Source organism: Pithys albifrons, chromosome 4 (assembly GCF_047495875.1).
Source record: "Pithys albifrons albifrons isolate INPA30051 chromosome 4, PitAlb_v1, whole genome shotgun sequence".
NCBI classification, from domain to species: domain Eukaryota; kingdom Metazoa; phylum Chordata; class Aves; order Passeriformes; family Thamnophilidae; genus Pithys; species Pithys albifrons.
The window spans coordinates 9,405,309-9,424,608 of NC_092461.1; the positions used below are offsets into that span (position 1 = coordinate 9,405,309).

Sequence of the window (19,300 nt, forward strand, 5' to 3'; positions counted from 1 at the left end):
AGTGCCCGGAGTCCGTGTTATTGTTTCGCATTTATTTGTGAAGCGGCGGTTGCTTTGAACAAAAGTCAGCTGTTGCTGTAGCCATAGGCTGTACAGGCATAACCATCCCTTGTGTTCCTGAGGGGCTGAGTGAGGCAAAAAGCCCTTTTAGAGGTGTATTTTGTTGGTTTGTTTTGTTTTGTTTTATGAAAGGGAATGAGATTAGCTCAGTTCGTTAAGACTTGGTTGTAATAATGCCAAGGTCATGGGTTCAATCCCCTGTGTGGGCCATTGACTTAAGAGCTGGACTTGATGATCCTTTTTGGGTCCTTTCCAACTCAGAATAGTCTATGAAATCTGTGAGGAATGACATGAGGCTAATGAGGAGCTGATGGAGATGCAGAGCTGGGATATGGAAGGAAAGCGAGGGGAAGGGGCTGGGAGGATCCGCCTCCGACTGAACACAAGGGCCTGAAAGGCTAAAAGGATTAAGGACTAAAAAGTAAGTTGAGTCAAGTTGCTGCAGGCTGGGAGTAAGCACCAGCACCCCAGGGATCATGGCCTTGGTGAGGATGAGGAGAGAGACTCTGCTAAAATGCATTTATACACACACTGCTGTGAGGGGGAGAGGAAAATCCACAGCTGAGAATGGCCAGGATGGAGCTGCCCCTGAGCCTGAAGGGCAGCGAGGATTGTACTGTGGGTGCAAAGCACTTGCCGGGCCAGAGAGTGCTGGTGAACGGAGCTGCATCCAGCTGGCGGCCGGTCACTAGTGGTGTCCCCCAGGGGTCAGTGTTGGGTCCAGTCCTGTTTAACATCTTTATTGATGATTTAGATGAGGGGATTAAGACCATCATCAGCAAATTTGCTGATGACACCAAGTTGGGAGGGTGTCAACCTGCTGGAAGGCAGGAGGGCTCTGCAGAGGGATCTGGATAGACTTGAGAGATGGGCTGATTCCAATGGGATGAAGTTCAATAAGGCCAAGTGCCGGGTCCTGCACTTGGGCCACACCAACCCCCTGCAGCGCTACAGGCTGGGGACAGAGTGGCTGGAGAGCAGCCAGGCAGAAAGGGACCTGAGGGGACTAATTGACAGGAAGCTCAACATGAGCCAACAGTGTGCCCAGGTGGCCAAGAAGGCCAATGGGATCCTGGCCTGTATCAAGAATAGCGTGGCCAGCAGGACCAGGGCACTGATCCTTCCCTTGTACTCTGTGTTGGTAAGGCCACACCTTGAGTGTTGTGTTCAGTTCTGGGCCCCTCAGTTCAGGAAAGAGATTGAGGTGCTGGAGCAATTCCAGAGAAGAGCAACAAGGCTGGTAAAGGGATGGGAGCACAAGTCCTATGGGGAAGAGGCTGAGGGAGCTGGGGTTGTTTAGCCTGGAGAGGAGAAGGCTCAGAGGTGACCTCATCATTGTCTAGAACTACCTGAAGGGAAGTTCTAGCCAGGTGGGGGTTGGTCTCTTCTCCCAGACCCTCAGCAATAGGACAAGGGGGCATGGGCTCAAGCTCTGCCAGGGGAAATTTAAGTTGGAGATCAGAAAAAAATTCTTTCCAGAGAGAGTAATGAAGCACTGGAATGACCTGCCCAGAGAGGTGGTGGATTCACCTTCCCTAGAGGTTTTTAAACTGAGATTGGTCATGGCACTGAGTGCCATGATCTGTTAAATGGACTGGATTTGGACCAAGGGTTGGACTTGATGATCTCGGAGGTCTTTTCCAACCCAATCCATTCTATGATTGTATGATTCCCTGGCACGGCCATGGTTGTCCCTAAAGGATAAGAGGGAGGCACTGGAGCAGCTGCAAAAAGAATTCAAGGGTTGGTGTTTGTGCTGGCAAGAAGAGTACCTGACTAGGGTGAGCAGAATCTGCCGAAGAACAGGATGGTTTGGGATTTGTTGTGTCTGATAAAGAACAGAAAAGGGTGGTCAGCTTTAAAAGTCATTGTGGGTGTTCTTGATCTCATCACCAGGACAGCTGTGGCAGCAGCTGCCTCGGTACCTTCCTCATTGACCTCCACAAACGCTTTGTGAATAACTTTTGAGATGGAAAGATTCTTCTTCGCTGACATCCCTGTGAAATTGGCCTGAACTGGGTCAAAAGCATTTCGTATCCCCATGCTGCTCAAAGGGGCTTTAAGGTCATAATTCTCTTCCAACCTCATCTTGGGCAGGTACAGATCCACTTCAGCTTGCATCATGTTGTCTGATTTGGTCCATTCAGCCAGTTTCTCATAGGTCAGTTCTCTTTCCACCTGCAATGAGTTGGGGAAGAAAATGGTTGGAATGAGAAGGACAGAGACAAAATATGCACTGACCAGTGTCTTAATGCTCATGAAGAACATGTAAAACAAAACCCAGCTACCAGCAGTTAAGTACAGGTGGAACATGCACCATATTCACAGGGCATGATCCTGAAAAGTGCCAAGTGACTTATACTTCTATTTATTTTCTTTAAGGTGGTGAGCTGTAAGCCTGAACCCTCAGAATAGTTTAGTATTTTTTTTCTGGTGTGAAGAATATTGCTTTTTTTGCAATGTGTGACATAATAATGGGTGCTTTGTGGTGTGTCTATATGCATAACTTTTCTCTTGTTGTTACAAATAAATGCAAAGCATGGGACCTGAGGCACAAATAAAAATATGAATTAGAATCTGAAACTGATCCTGTGATGGTCATGAGTTGCTGTTCACACCTACGGGATCAGGGTAGTCAGCACTTTGTTTGAGAAACCTCACCACAATCAGGTGCAAATCCAGACTGCAAGGACATAAAAATGAAATTATATAGCCCTCAGGAGAAGACCAGTCTAGGGCATGGTGATTTAGATGTGATCCTTGCTTTCCTTTTGTTATTCTGGCAGTAGTAAAGAGGACACAAAATAGGCTAGGAGAGTTGTGTGGACACAGGTTTTAGATGTACTGTGTTTGCAATGTTATCAGATGCCCTGAGTATTAATCTCAGAAATCACAGTGTTACAGTTTCTGAAACAAAGTATGTGCACATCAGAGCTATTCTGTTGTGATGTTGAGTCTTGTTCTTCACTCTTTTAATCTGTTTCATGGTGCATGTGGTACAACAGCAAATCAGCTTTACCATCTCCAGACCAGTGGTGTTATCATTGATGTCATCTGGTAGGAGGACAAACATGCTGAGTTCATTTTCCACATATGGCAGCTCAATGATGGTGAATTTCATGCTTGCTTCATGGAGTATAAAAAATTTTTCTTTCAGAAACATCATCTGTACTGGTTTAGTCTTTGTCTGTGGAAAAAAATTCAAACATTAAGTATTCCTGCATGCATTAAAAGATGATGACATTTACTTGCTTCATTAAACTGAAAGAAAAAATTGAAAACAATTACAAGACTCAGCAGCATTTGTATACCCAGGACCCTTTCCTCTGGACAGCATTGCATACACCCCTTTCTCAAAGTCTTTGGCATCTTTATAAAAAATCAGCATAGGCACTATGCTACCTACCTACTAACTGAATCCCTTGCAATATATTTATTAATTTAAAATAAAGATGTTAGCTTTGATAAGCAAGTAACTGCTGTTAAGAGTTTCATGTTTTCCCCAAAATGTTACATTATTTGAAACGAGAACCCTTGCTGGGGGAAAATGTGTTGACTTTCTTCCCCTGCATATTTTATCCTTTCAGGCAATACTGAATGTCACACTTTGCCTCTGAAACATATTTTATGTGACCTGTGCTGGCTTTTCCTCTTCCCCAAAATGTATAGGACAGAATTACCAAATGGAACTGGATTGCCCAAAAAGACTTCTGAACCTCTATGCTGTTTTATGTTCACAGAGTTTTACTAAGTGCAAAAGTTTCACCTGTTTGCAGGCCTGGCTGTTCACCCTGTGAATGAAACCCTCTCTGGGCACCAATGTATTGGGTTTGTATGTTGAGGTTTTGGTAGCAGGGAAGCTGCAGGGGTGGCTGCTGTGGGGAGGCATCAGAACCTCCTTTGTGTCAGGCAGAGGCAGTTCCAGCTGGCTCCAAGGGCAGACCTGTTACTGTCCAAATCTGAGCCAGCCAGTGATGCTGGTAGTGCCTTTGTTGTTAACATATTTCAGAAAGGGCAAAAATCTGCTGCACAAAAGAAACTGGGAAAGCTGAGTGAGAAAATGTGAAAGGAACAACTCTGCAGACACCAAGGTTGGTGAGGAAGCGTCTTGGGTTGAGGTGGCAAAACACCAAGTGTCCAAGACAGAGAGAAAGGGTTCCTCCTCCCTCCAACCAGCAAAGGGAAAAAAAAGAAGAGGGAGAGGAAAAAAAAACTTCCAAACTAGATTTATGCTGAAACTTACTATATGTATTTATACAGAAAAGAGAAAAATAAGAGAAAACTACAATATAACACACACTTACACAAGTTATGTATAACAAGAAATAACCTCCCCACTCCCCAGTGAAAACAGATTCTATCACTCTAGATCTATGAGCATCCCAAAAGACACCTAGCAGGAAACAGAAAGAGTAACAACAAAATGTTTCTACTTCCCTGAATTCAAACAAAATGCAAGCAGCAGCAGCCAGAGCAGGGCCTAGAACAATAGAGGAGCTGCAAGACGTTCTCCTCTTAGTGCAGCCATGATGGAACTGACCAAGCCACTCCCACACACTGGATTTTACCCCTTTTGAGATGATGTAATATGGTATGGAATACAATATTATTGGCTAGAAGAAGTTAGCTGTTAGCCAGCTCAGCTCAGCTCAAGTCAGCTGACAATCCCAGGCCTGGTCTGAACTTTAAAGCCTAAGTTTAGGCCTACTTTGCTAACCCATAACAGGAAGAAAGGGGAGAAGGGTTTCCAGCTGTTGTAGCTGAGATTCCCCTGCAGCCCATGGTGAAGACCGTGGTGCTCCAAATATCCACCCTGCAGCCTGTGGAGGACCCCATGCTGGAAAAGGTGGATGTGCTCTAAAGAAAGGTGCAATCCATGCAGAACCCATGCTGGATCAGGCTCCTGACAGGACCTATGAGACTGTGGAGAGGAGCCCATTCAGGAGAAGGTTTTCTGGCATGACCTGTGATCCCTCAGTGGACCCATGGAGCAGCCCATTCCTAAGGACTGGGCCCCAGGGAAAGTGTCCACACTGGAGCAGTTCTTGAAAAACTGCAGGGGAAGGACCTACATTGGATGTGAAGGACTGTATCTCATGGGTGGGACCCCATACTTAAGCAGGGGAAAGGAGGAGGAGGAGGAGGAGGAGGAGGAGGAGGAGGAGGAGGAGGAGGAGGAGGAGGAGGAGGAGGAGGAGACAACAACAGCATGATGAATTGACCATGACCTCCATTCCCAGTCCCCCTGCACTGCTTTGGACCACAGCTGGAAGAATCAGGAGTGAAGTTGAGCCTGGGAGGATGGGAGGGGTGGGGAGAAGGTGCTTTATATTTAGTTTTATTTCCCATTAACCTACTTTGATTAATTGGCAATAAAATAAATTAATTTTTTTAAGTTGAACCTATTTTGCCCATAACAGTAATTGGTAAATGATCTCCCTTTCCTTTTCCTGATCCATGACTTTTTCATCCTATTTTTGACCCCCTGTCCTATTGAGTAGGGGGAGTAATAGAGTCTTGGTGGGCACCTGGTGGTCAGCCAGGGTCACCCACCACAACCACCTGCCATGGTGGGTCCTAAAACTGCACATGAAGCATTGTAGGTTTTGGCTACACAGTCACATCATTGACACAATTGCTTCACATTGCCTGGCATACAAAAGGTATTTGCTCTCTTAATCCATGTCAAAGAACATGCTTGCTTTCACTGATGAATAATTTTGCTTGCTTTTGACACAGTCCAAAAGTATGCATGAAGTCAGCTGCTGGGAACTGTCAGAGCATGATCGTTTAAATACTGTTGTTTCAATAATGTGCCCTCAGTGAATACTGAATAATCATCCTCACACACTCAGCTAAAATGACAAACCCCTGTGAAAATTCCATGTGAGGTCTGACACAACACCCAGGGTATGTGTGGAAAGAGCAGCTGGATCACATCCCTTGAGCTCAGAGTCCCAAGGGCAGAAGAAATTCATAGGGCTGTAAGCAATGCTCTGAAAAGGAACTTGGTCCCATTTGAAAATGGGAACATGGTACTTAGAGACATCTCTTCTTGTCCTCAAGCTACTTAACTTATTTAACTCACTTTTCTTTAACTGTTCTCCAGTGTTTTCATAGAATCATAGAATCGATTGGGTTGGAAAAGACCTCCGAGATCATCAAGTCCAACCCTTGGTCCAACTCCAGTCCATTTAACAGATCATGGCACTCAGTGCCACGGCCAATCTCCATTAAAAAACCTCCAGGGATGGAGAATCCACCACCTCTCTGGGCAGGCCATTCCAATGCCTGATTACTCTCTCTGGAAAGAATTTTTTTCTGATCTCCAACTTAAATTTCCCCTGGCAGAGCTTGAGCCCGTGCCCCCTTGTCCTATTGCTGAGTGCCTGGGAGAAGAGACCAACCCCCACCTGGCTAGAACTGCCCTTCAGGTAGTTATAAAGAGTCATAGAGTTTTGATACTGATGAGCTATTAATTAAAAATCCTTTTCTCATGGATATGTGTAAGTAAAATAGTTGTGGCTTATTTTCAAAGTTGCTGTTCTGACCAAGTTTGCCCTATATTCCCAGCTATAAGTGTTGCAGTGGCATATGAAATACAGGTGAAATATTTACTCTTCAATAACAGACATATTGATATATGACAATAAGCATGTAGACAAGGAAATTACCTTGTTTAGTCTGAAGGGCATCACAGAAGTATTTTTCTCCAGAAATTTCTTTTCCCACTTTCCTTTGAAGTAAATTGCATTAACTAAGACCAACACAGTGCGAGAATTGAGAGATCCTGCAGGCAGCAAACTCCGTATTTTCCCTTCAAAATCAAACAGGAATGTTATTTCAGTGTGTCTGTGTAACTTGACATTTTTAATTATGAGTTCTCTCTGCCTAACCCTGTTATAAAAATATTTGAATTGGGAAGGGGGTATTTTTATTGTACATTTTTATGGTGTACATATGGTAAAAATGGATTTTGAAGTGTCACTGTATCTCTTGCCTGGAGAAGTTGTGGATGCCCCATCCCTGGAAGTATCCAAGATCAGGTTGGCTGAGGCTTTGAGCAACCTGGTCTAGTGGGAGGGGTCTCTGCCCACAGGAGAGGGATTGAAACTAGATGGTCTTTGAGGTCTCTTCCAAACTAAATCATTCCATGACTCTATTATTACTTTTTAATATATTTGTTGGAGTTTTAGTAGTAAATGTCATTGGAAAGTGGGCAAAGTGGTATAGCTTGGATGTTCTGTGAAGTTGGTTGCAAGCAGCTGAAGTATGCAGAAGTAAAACCCTCACTAATTGTGGAGCCACACAGTATCTACCTGTGCATGCCTTTGAACAACAATAATTCAGGAGATGCTACAGCATAAAGAATCAAGGGAAGGACCTTTTAAAGAGCAGCAGTTAGGTTTGGAGAGAGGCATTCTTCAAGCTATGTAACCATACTATGCTCATCACCTCCTTCCCCTGGGTTTCCATCTTTTATGGAGCCTTGGCTGCAAGAGCAATAAATCTGGAAATACAAATTATTTGAAAATGAGGCAGGAAAAAAGGGTGTCAGAGAGATACTTACTTTCAGTTTTATTTTCAACCCACGAATTGATCTGTGCTCTGACTTGTTCTGCAGCTGTCTTAAAGTTTACAGCTTGTGGCTTTGCATCGTAGTAGCTTGTAATGAGCTGTAAGAAATTCTGAAAGATAGGATGGGAAAATATATGCTTATTTAGTTAAAACTGAGATATGAAAATATTGGAAATAATCACAGATTTTACAATCTGCTAATACATAATTTAAGAAAATAAAATTTGTTTTAAAAAAGATAACTCGTATAGTAAGGTCTGATACATTCTATACTAATTATTAAATAAGGACTGATCAAACATCAGTCTCAAGGAAACATACATCAATTTTTTTGTTTGAAATCAAAGGTGCAAATTTGTAATTTTAAAATATCTATGAAATAAACATTCTTTACTTATTTTTAATTTCTCAAAATTACTTTTTATGTCATCTAAATACTTTTTTTCCCCTGCTTTATGACATAGTGTTCAGTACAAACCAGAAGAATAATCTCAGATAAAGTAGAAAAAAGGCTTTTAGTTTGTTTCAGAGTTGGGGATCCTGCCAAAAGTTTGTGAGGACAATAGGGGATCAGGTATAAAGGGGAAGTTCTTTTTAATTGAGTCAAGACGGAAAAGCAGAATTAATGTTTGCATTGCTGTGTCTGCTGTGAAACAATTGATGGATATTCCCCTCAGGAAATTCCCTGGATTCTCTGTAAAGCATATGTACATGAGATTATGGAGAAAATGAGCAATACGCATTCAGAAAGACAAATTGCTAATTACTCAGGAAACCAAACAAACTCCAAGATCAAAGAACAATAATCTCACTTAAAGCCACCTTTCAAGGACCTGGAAGATGATTAATACAATGTCAGTTTTAAAAAGATTTCAAAGATACAGGCAGATTACGAACTCATGAGTCTATATGGGGCAAATGAATAAGAATAGGTGTAGTGGGTGTGTGGATTAACGTGACTTATTGGAGGAGTCTCAACAGCATTTTGTAATAGGAAATGCTAAATCACAAATCTGTTGGAGTTTTCTGAAGGTATCAGGAAGCAGATGGATAACAAGGTTGAGCCATTACAGTCTTTTTGGATTACCAAAAGGCATTTCGTAAGGCATCTCACCAAAGGGTGAGCATCCATGGGAATACATTTCTTTGAAAGACTGGAAACCAAACATAGGAGGAAATAATGTTCACAGTCAAGTGTTATTATTATTGGAGTACAAGAAAGAAATATGTTCTGGGGTTTGTGCTAAAGTATTTTTCCTATAAAACCACAGTCTACATGATTACATTTAAATATATATATTGACATAATCATAAGTGATCCAGTGAAGTGTAAGGTATAGAAAGGGATTATTACTGTTTAAGAGGTATTGAAGCTATAATGGACAGTTGCATGAAAAAAATCTGCCTAATAGTGGCATAAAAGGCAAGTAAAAATTTAAGAGTTAGGAAAAAACAAGTAGGCAACAAAAGAGACACTTCTAGAGTGGCACTATAACATGCTGCTGTGCCCACTGTCTGAGTTTTTAGTGCTGCTGTGACAGTCTCAGAAATGCTGGAGTATAAAAGATACAGAGACAGGGGATGAGGGTGACCAGAGATGTGGTCATGTCCTTTAGAAGAGAAACAAACCAACACAATGCCAACAGGCAGCAAGCTCAAAAGGCACAGACACTTCCTACAGTGTGTAGTTCAGTGGGCCTGCTGAGGGCTGAAGTCGAGTCAAAAGACAAGTCTGCAAAGTCCTGAAACAACAGCTTGTCAAGGTCTATTAAGTTGGCATTTTGTCTGGTTCAGGAAGTCCCTGAGCTGCAGATCACTTGGTGGCCACAGCAGGTTCTGGAGAAGCATCACTGCACAGCACGACTTTTCCCTTTGCACTTCCTAAACAGTTGCCCCCTACTGGAAACTGAGGGTCCTCTTGTCTGTCCAAGGATAGCCCTATATGGCTTTCCTTGTGTTCTCATTGAAACTTCACTGCTATCATTTGGAATTTGTATATCATCTCTATTGGTAATCCCTGTTAATGTCAACATATTCTCAAGTAAAGATGTTTAACTCACGGGCAGTAATGGGTAGGTCCTTTCTTCATACAGTCGGTTAGCACTCTTCAGCAAGTAGGTGCTTCTGCTTTTGTTGATGGCAGACAGGAGCTTTTTGAAGCCAGAGTGGATGTTTTCAGCTTGCTCATGCTCAGGATCCTTGGAAAGAGACACCAGTTAGTATGGATTTTTTTTTCTGTTGCACCTGCTATGTTTATTTACAATGCTCCTGTTCTTTTAATCAAAAATAAATTTCAGGGAATGAAACACTTTTTTGAGTATGTTGCATGTTAGCAGCATTTTGTATAGCTGGATAAGCTGTTCTCTGTCTGTTTCTGCAGTGCTGTGTAGGACTTTTGGAACATCAGTTGATGGTGCTTCCAGGAAGCTGAATCTCCTCATTTTTACTTATGGTCATGCCTCATTTTCAGTTTCTCAAGAGCTTTCAGTTTCACAAGGACCCATCAATGCAGCCTGGCAGCTTTTCAGGAGGTGTTCTATTCTGACAGACACCGATGTCAGGTCTTGGACTTACCAACTATTCAAATTTTCCCTGTTTCACATTATTTTTGCTATTGCTGTTTGGATTTCAGAGAGAGCTTGTCTTGGATGTCAGTGTTGATGGTTTTAGGGAGCATAAGCTTGCTTGCCAGCTGTTGCTTTGCTAATGGAGGAGTAAGTTGCTACCTGTCAGCTGCTCCTCACCAGCTCCCTGGGTGCAACCTCCTTCTCTGTTTCATATACCATGCCCTGACCATGAAACACTGAGAGTCTCTGCCACTGACTCATGGTGACTTGTCATAATGTTGGTAAGGTGACATTCCTTGCTCTGACCTTTTCTCACTCATGCTGAGACACGGGCTTCTAGGAAGGACACCTAGGAAAGAACCTGGTATCCAGAGGACACAGGATAGCAGAGACTGAGTTTTCCAGAGGGATGGGAACAGAATGAAGAGGTAATAGAGTGAAATATTTGAAGGACAAGATTAGACAAACTTTGCTACAACTTATGAAGTCAATGAGTTGCTAAAATGAATGGGAATGTAATGATTCATCTTGAAGAATCATCCTGCACCATCTAGGGAGAGTATGATTTAACATCCTCCCCCCTTTTTGTTTCCAGTTTGTCCAATTTAATTACTTTGAGCTATCTTTTAGTTTCTATGCTGCAAAAAAACATGGCTTGTTTGAGTTTACAAGCTTTTCAGTGTTTAGGGATTTCATTTGATGAAAAAGATCTGAGCAGTTGCTCGTGGTGGCAAGTCTTTTGGGAGCTGATGAGCAGGGGTGAGTCAGCATACATTACCTTAAAGGGGAATTTTGTCTGCCTGATGTGTCTGTGCATAAGAAAGGTGGAAGGGACTTTATTGGGTAGGGCTGGAGTCAGGTGTGAATGCAGTAGTTGTTTTTTAACACTAAAGGAGAAAAACCCTAATAACCGGAGGGTGATAAGAGAATTGTCCAAAGCATATTGGGACAATTGATGTCTTGGTATTTCCATAGCCCAGCTAAAACCAAGTAAGACAGTATGAAGGCCAGTCAACCTGCTGTTAGTGTTTCAGTATTGGTTTTGAAGGACTGAGTTCATGAGTTTTACAGTAATATTACCTTCTTGTTCACTTTTTATATAGTTCTTAATGAAGTGAGACAGTAGATAAGAGACTGAAAACAAGCAGATGTTAAAGGGCAAAAGCAATAGTTGCTTTGGAGTATTCCATTCTCAGATATTTTTATCTCTGAATCTTTTGTTGTAATGCATACCATCTTTCTTTTCTTTGGTCTCCCTGGAGAAGGCCTTGTCTCATATGAAACTTCTCCTGCAGTCTGGTTGAAATGAAGAACCTGTGATGGTGATAAATGTTCATAAAAACAACTTGTTTGCTGGAGACAAATATGCCCAAGTGTTGTAAGTATGTTAGTTTCCTATGGTAATTCACCAGCCATGCCTAATGATAATTAGTCTGTTAAAGTTACTGGGGAAAAGACTGTGCTCTCCATTAAATTTCTGTAACCATATCATTATATAGATTTATTATATACATTATATAGATTTTAGCCACATTGATGTCTTAATAGTTGATAAATATTGTGATCAATCAAACATGATTTTGTTTAGATAAGTGGTTAGTTCATGCTTAGCTATATGGAATCTGTTTTCAGATCATGACAAAACACAGCAAAAAGCCTAGCACACTTCAGAGTCTTACTGCCATGACACAAAAGTAAAACTCTGCTTTTAGTGGTTTTAAGTAAATGCGTATAACCTAAAAGACTACAAATATTGAAAGTTCATCAAAAGAGGGCAGTCTCTCACAGTATCCTTCTGGATGAAGTGTCCAGCATACAGCTGGATAACTGCTACATGAAGGGTGAGCCACTGGCTCACAGGTTGGGCACAAAGAGTTACAGTGAACGGAGTAACACCGGGTTGGCATCCAGCCTCTAGTGGGGTTCTACACAGCTCCATCTTCAGCCCAGTTCTCTTCAACATCTTCATTTATGACTTGGACACACTGGTTGTGTGTATTGACTGGGGAAGGAGAGGCTGAAGAGCAGTGCTGAGGGTCCCACTCAGTGACAACCTGAATGTGGGTCAGCAGTGCCCTGGCAGCCAGGAGGGACATCCCTGCCCTGGGGGGCATCAGGCACAGCATCACCTACTGGTTGAAGGAGGGGATTGTCCCTCTCTGCTCTACACTGAGGCAGCCTCACCTGGAATATTGGGGCACTTTTGGGTGTCCCAATATAAAAAGACATTAAGCTATTGGAGAGCACCCAAAGGAGTGCTACAAGGATAGTGAAGGGTCTGAAGAGGAAGCCTTATGGGAAGTGGCTGAGGTCACTTTGTTTGTTCAGCCTGGAGAAGAGGAGACAGGGGACACCTCACTGTGGTCTTCCTCACAAGGGAAACCAGAGAGGCAAGCACTGATCTCTTCATTTTTTTAACCAGTGACAGGACCTGAGGAAATGAGACATGAGGCTGAGTCAGGGGAGGTTTAGGTTGGATATCAGGAAAATTTTTTTCACCCAGAGGGTGGTTGGGCACTGGAACAGGCTCCCCAGGGAAGTGCTCACAACCACCAAGCCTGACAGAGTTCAAGAAGCATTTGGATGACACTCTCAGGCATATGGTGTGATTTTTGGGGTCTCCTGTGCAGGACTAGGAGTTGAACTCAATCATCCTGATGTGTCCCTTCCAACTCAGGACATTCTATGATTCTATGATATTTTTGATATTCATGGGAGAATTACCATTTTATGGACTTAATATGTCACAAACAAAGCTATTTATGCCACTCCTCTGCAGCCAAAAACATGTTCAGGGGAGCTTTCTAACCTCTGTGTGCAGTATGAGAAAGCAAATATATTGCTGCCAGAACCAGCTGATGTCCAGAAGCAGTGATATTATCTCCAGATTTCCTTTCTCTAGCATATCTTAGCTCCATATTATTTAGTTTAATAAAGTTGTCTCTCCATTACTATTTGAGCACTGTATTGGGTGAATCAGTATTGGGCAGTTAAAATGAAGTGTGGGGTTCCAAGCAAGACCAACAGTAGTCTCTAATATCAATAACTTGGTTTTGGCAGACCACTTGCTCTGTTCTCAGAACTGCAAATACAAGTTAACTGTAGGAGTAGTGCAGAGCAGGAAGATCCTGGAAATAAAATGGAAGAATAGTGATCTGCAGTGCTGACTGCATGACTGGAGCTATTTCCTGTACCAACATTATGACAGGTCCCTGTTCTCCCATGCTTTTCCTTTCTGTTCCCCATAGGTAGAATAACAATTCTATTTATGTAGGAATCACACTTCTAATTTCAGAGCTTACCTCAGCCATCTGGGTTGCGGTGTCACCTTTTGCACCCAGGTGGACCATGGCAAGAGCAGTTGCAATACTCCAAGGAGAAAAGAAAATGTTTTGTCCTTTGGAAGTTTCATTCAGCTTTTTGTAGAGGTCCAGAGTGAAGCTGTTGGTTGACACTGAGAGAGACTCCATTGATACACCTGAGACAAATGAGTATCAGAGAGATTTGTTGACTGCATCTTTACTTTTTTTGAAAAATACAAAGCTTCTATTGGGGGATTGCCAGTTCTCTCTCAAATGCAGTCTGAGGGTGTCGCTGTAGTGAGTAAAATACTGCCCAGACACCAAGTACAGTCAGCCAGTAGGACCTACATTATTTCTTCCTTCCACATCACTTTCAGTGTCCTCAGCTTTTCTACTTAATTCTTCATCATTTGAATACAGTCTTAGCTAGAAATATTTTCACAGTCCAGACTTGTTTCAAAACCCCATTTGCTTTTTGCTTCCCATTTGCTGAGAGTGTGAAACAGAATAATTTCTCACTGTGCTGCTCTGGGCTTTTTTTCTATTTGTTCAAACTTCCTGTGCTGTTATTTTCTCCTGAAAAAAAAGCATGGTGAATTCCTGTGATTCATTGCATGTATCCTGAAGGATACTAGAGATATGTAGATTTTTATGTGGTCTTGGAGTAGCTAAACCTACAGTTGGAATCTATAGTTGGTTTTGTTAATTATTGTTTTTCAAGTAAACTCCTCTATCTTACATATAATGCCAAATAGTTCCTGTTTTAACCAACAACAAATTTTCTCTGGTTTCCTGCTGGTGTATCAGAACCTGCAGATTTTCCATTGTTGTTCTGCTTCTTTTTCTAAGTATGTTTTTACAGGACAAAACCAAAGCAAACAAAAAAACCACAATCCCAGGATTCAACTGATTTTCCATACATGGATCCAGAACCAACCTGTGCTTCTCATTAGCATATTTTAGATCAATGTAATGTTTTGATAAATGTTAGGATAAACTCAGAAATTTCCACTATCTTTACCAGCATAATGACTAGTAAAACATTTGGTAAATGGCAGTGTAAAATGGCATGAGCTGAAAAGTTAAGCATTAGATCAACAACAGCAACTGGGCATTTAAATCTGTCTTCACCCACAATTTGTGTGATTAAATAAAAACCTGCAGTCCTCAAAGCAGCAAACTGCTGTGAAGTGTCAGAGATGCCTGGAACCTCTGGGGTCCTCAAGTTTTGTTTTCAAAGCTTCCCAGGGCTCTGCAACCACTTTGAAACATTCTCAGGAGTGTTTCAGAGGTGAACGCCATGCAGTCTGGCTCATGCCTAAGCATTTTTGGGACCTTCAAATCAGATATCTTATTGCTGTTCCTGAAGATGCTGATACACCCAGAGCAGATCTAGGGATCAAGGCTGAGCTGAACATTTTTACCTGAAGGATTTCAAACTGACATCTCCTTCTCCAGTTCCCAGGAAGTATCTGTCGAGCAATCAGGTATTTCTCAGGCTCATATGTGTTTCCATGATGTTCACTGGTCTACTAACCACTTTGGTCATCTGGCAAAGGAAAAGTCTGGATGCCTGGTCCAGTAATTATTTGAAAGTAATAAATGAGAGGCTTGAACTATTACACCAAGTGTTGAGCATCCAAAACACTCTGCTAGAATATTGTCTTGTGTGTTCAATTCCATGATTAGTAGGACGATGTTCTCTCCTGCAGTTTGTTCTCAGTCCTCTGATCTAACTGACCAGAAACCTCATGATTAAAGCACCCTTCCTGCAGGTGAGGAAACTTTCTGCCCTTTCAGGCTATGTAGGTTTTGCCCAACCGCAGTTTGCATTCTGTCCACTGTGCCTTGGCACAGGGTTTCCCTAAGGGCTACAGTTTGTATTAAATAATAAGCACTCACTTCCCCTGCATGACTTCTGTGCATTTTTTTAAGCTCTCAGTTCCAAAGAATTTAACATGAGTTTTTAAGTCTTTCAAATAAGAGCTAGTAATTTTGATATAAATATTTACACTACCTGAAATCCTGAGAGAGGGATGAGTTAAGATCTGCCTTCGGTCAGCATCTGTGGCAGTCTGTGGGGCAAGTGTTTTTGGAAATGAAGAAAGGTTTGCACCTCCTTTTCTTGTCTACATCCTCTTCTTGTATTAATGTGCACATTCCATCATTTACTCTAGTTCTCCACTTTGTCACCTGCTCTCAGAACTTAGAGAGAGAGGGAGACCTGAATTCAAGGTCACTGTTCATGAGTGTATGTCCTGGCCGGTATTGCCTTTTCCCCACAGATGTCCTCCACAACCTTGTTGTTTGACCTGCAAATGTAGGGGTTGCAGAAAATATGTCAACCATCCTGTGTTGCCAAGGGATATGTTGAAATAATTTCACAGCTTCCTTTAGCTTTTACTCCACAAACTGGGGAAATGAATAGAGAATTATCTCAAAGCTATGGCTGAAACAGAACATTAACATTAACTGTTAGTCTCATTCTTTCTGTGGTTAAATTTGAGAGGAGAAGCATTTGAATACTTGTGGTCCTCAGGTCACATAAAGCCCTTACTTTGTACAAGGATATTTTGCATTTTTGCTCTTCTGTTTCAGAAAGCAGATCACAAAGGAAACTCAGAAAATATTTACACAGTCACCCAAAATAAGTGATGAAGTAAGAGTGAACACTGGGCTCATTTGAACTGGTGGATGTTGTTTTCAGAGACTGCTGCTCTTCACAAAGGAGGTGAAGGTTCTTTATAAACCTACAGATTCTACACTCTGCCAAGCTTGTTATTCCTCTCTGATGGATTGAAGGAGTTTGAATCATCCACCAAAAGCTGCAAAACTGCTTGAAATCTCTGCTTTTAATGACTTCTTTTATTGAAACTCTTGTATAAAAGTAGAGAGTAAAAATGGGAGAATGTGTAAAACTGCATATCAGCAAAGGTGTAATATAAAAGCTTTACATGTACATAAATGTTTTACTTTAAATCAGTGTAATTCTGATCCTAATCTGTGTGATTTAGATGCAATTGTATTGATAAATTTCATTTGTGACCATTATTTGTCTTTTCTGCTACATTGATAGTTAGAACTGGCCTTTGCCCATTAGTATGACAAATGCAGAATAAACCTATTACCATGCAGTCAAGCTATATGGGAAAAGCATTTGTATAAAGTGTACAAGTTTGTATTTTGAACCAGAATTATATATTAGTGCTTCTCTTCACTTAAAATCTGACTGGTACATATGCCATACAAGGTTTCAAAGAGATATATGTGCCTCTCTTTCTTCATATCTTTTAAGTGTGAAGCCAGGAATGTCCATCTTATTTTCTTGCTTCAGAAATATATTAGACACTGTTGTGCTGAGTTATGAGCTTAAGAAATTTTCTGCTATGTATCTTAAACTGCTGTTGGTTTTTTTTTAGATAAATTAATAGGAGAAAAAAAGAAAAAAAACCCTCAAACTGTTAGTGGTACTACAAGCTACAAAGATTGGTGAAAAATACAGGAAAATGAAGAAAGGTTACCCAAATTGTGTAGACACTGTTTGTGGTATATACCAGCTGCTGCAAGATCCTGTTTAGTAAGAGACATTGGAGTCACAAAAGGGAGCACATTAGGCAAAGAAGAACTGCTCTTGGTTGTGCTGTGCCAGATGAAAACAGTGAGAGAAATTAGTAAATGGTATAAACAAGGTTTCACAACATCACAACACTTGACCTATTGACCTCAAGAGGATTGACCTCTGACAAATGGTTATAAAAATGTCTTTTGACAAAACCAGTCATTTTCCTCTGGCATACTAGTGAAGTAATTTTGGTCTTTTTCGAAGCTATCTTTTATCCCCATCTTGCTCAGAGGTGAGATTGTATCTTTCTGCCTGTTTGATTGCCATATTCCCATATCTGTACTCTGTAAATAGTCCACTCCGAGTAGCCTTTTGGGCATTCGTTGAAGATCAGTTTTCCTGCAGGTACACCTAGTAAAAAGCAGCAGAATTTAAAATCAGTGTTAGACTAAGTCAAATTATGGATTTTTACTCTGCAGAAAGTCCGATTTAGTTATATCCCCTGGGAAGAAAACAAAACCAAGTATTACATCTGTTGCAATAGAACTCAAAAGAGGTGGCCTATAAATAACATATGAAAAGGGGTTTTCTTGTGCCTGTTACTGATGGCAAAATAAAACCTTTAAAAATATAGGTGTATTTCCTTTGTAGTTTGAAAGCAGTGGGATTATATATGTCCTTGTCTTGAATACTAACAATATGCCAAAGTGGTACATTTTCTTTTTTTTATTATTATGTGCTGTGTCTACCATTTCTGCTTGTCATGAAGTCCATCTACCACAGAGGTGCCAGGGATTATTTTATGACACTGAGATTTGCACTGGGACACAAAAGCCTCATCTTTCATTGAAGGATAAACTGAAAGCATATTAATATGCTGTGTTTTGACAGGCATAGAATCACTAAATGACAAGCCATCCATGCTCACAATGTGTTTTTATTGGGGCTTGTTTCATCAGTTTTCAGTAGGTACTTCTTTAGTTTTCAAAGTACTGTGTCTTTTCAGGGAGAAGTTCATAGACCTGAAGTTACAAATTTTGATGACACAGAACAAACCTAAGGCTTCTTGAAAACAGTTATTTGGAAATGCAGTCACGTAGCACCTGTTACTTGGCTAATACTTTATGAAATGTAATAAAGAAGAAGGAACCAGACTCTTCTCAGAGGTGCCCAATGAGAAGACAAGAGGCAATAGGCACAGAATAAAAACATGACATTCAATTTGAACATAAGAAAACACTTTTTTTACTGTGAAAATGATCAAACACTGGCACAGGTGTCCTGGGAAGTTTCTGTTTTCTTCATGGGTGGAGACAGATATACAAAATCCAACTAGATATAGTCCTATGCCTCCTGCACTACCTTACTCTATTTGCACAGGGAATGGGACCAGATGATCTCAATGGTCACTTCTAGCCTGAACAATTCTCTGATTCTGTAAGGGTTAGCCTGACTTGAGAGCCATATGCTGGTTACCATGAAAATAGTGCAGGGAGGCACAAATGAAACAGCTCTAAGTGGTGCTTTCAAAGGATGAGCTCTGAAAAGTGTTATCCCCATGATTGAGCTCCTTTCCTTGTCTTTCATACTTTTCACCAGTATTCCAAGTCTTATACTGAAAGGTATACTCTTCAAGAAAACTGAGACTGGGTGTATCCTGGTACCAGAACCAGCCTGTTTGACCCTTTGTACCCCTCAGTAGCTGGCAGTCACTGTACTGTAGCTCCTCAGAGAGCCTCAGAGGTGTTGCTTTGCAGAGCCCTGCGGTGTGTTGTGAGTGAGGAGATGCACAAAAATTGAACTGGGAAGAACTTTCATTCAGTTTGGCATGGAAATCTTCCCACCTCTGAGGGCAACTTTTGCTCTTACATGTAGTGACTCTTCAGGCTGGGTGTGTACCATTTAGGAATTATTAATTACTATGGAGTACACACAGCAGAGGTACAGGATCAACATGCTACAAGGCTAAGAATCAGCATGCTTACCCACCCTGATGAGTCTTTCCTGGCCAGGCATCACTTAAGTGGAGGAGGAATAGTACTTTGTTGCTCCTTAGAAGAGGCTCAGCCTTCATGTTGATAACTGTTGCCTTCCAATACTTTTTTTTTCAAAATTTGTATTTTATTCCTCCTCATGCAAGTGTTTCTCCTCCTCAAGCCTTACTATGTTGACTATTCCATCCTGACAATAACTTCCCTGTTTCTGCTTTTACTTCTCTTATTTTTCACAGC

General features: G+C 41.4%; 1 protein-coding gene across 2 annotated transcripts; it reads right to left on the minus strand.

Annotated features, from left to right (window-relative positions):
- Positions 1 to 1,836: 1,836 nt before the first annotated feature.
- LOC139671104 (heterochromatin-associated protein MENT-like) lies at positions 1,837 to 15,582 on the minus strand. Of its 2 annotated transcripts, XM_071553385.1 has the most exons (8): positions 15,525 to 15,582; positions 13,508 to 13,683; positions 11,439 to 11,519; positions 9,699 to 9,836; positions 7,631 to 7,748; positions 6,735 to 6,877; positions 3,080 to 3,247; positions 1,837 to 2,238 (listed from the first exon to the last, which is right to left on the minus strand). In XM_071553385.1, the coding sequence occupies exons 2-8, from the start codon at positions 13,673 to 13,675 to the stop codon at positions 1,837 to 1,839; spliced, it is 1,218 nt and encodes a 405-aa protein (XP_071409486.1). In that variant the 5' UTR covers positions 13,676 to 13,683; positions 15,525 to 15,582. The 2 variants fall into 2 exon arrangements, with proteins under 2 accessions (XP_071409486.1, XP_071409487.1); XM_071553386.1 differs by lacking the exons at positions 6,735 to 6,877; positions 7,631 to 7,748; positions 9,699 to 9,836; ... (1 more) ...; positions 13,508 to 13,683; positions 15,525 to 15,582 and adding an exon at positions 10,401 to 10,424 and having other exon boundaries at positions 3,080 to 3,241.
- Positions 15,583 to 19,300: the final 3,718 nt, after the last annotated feature.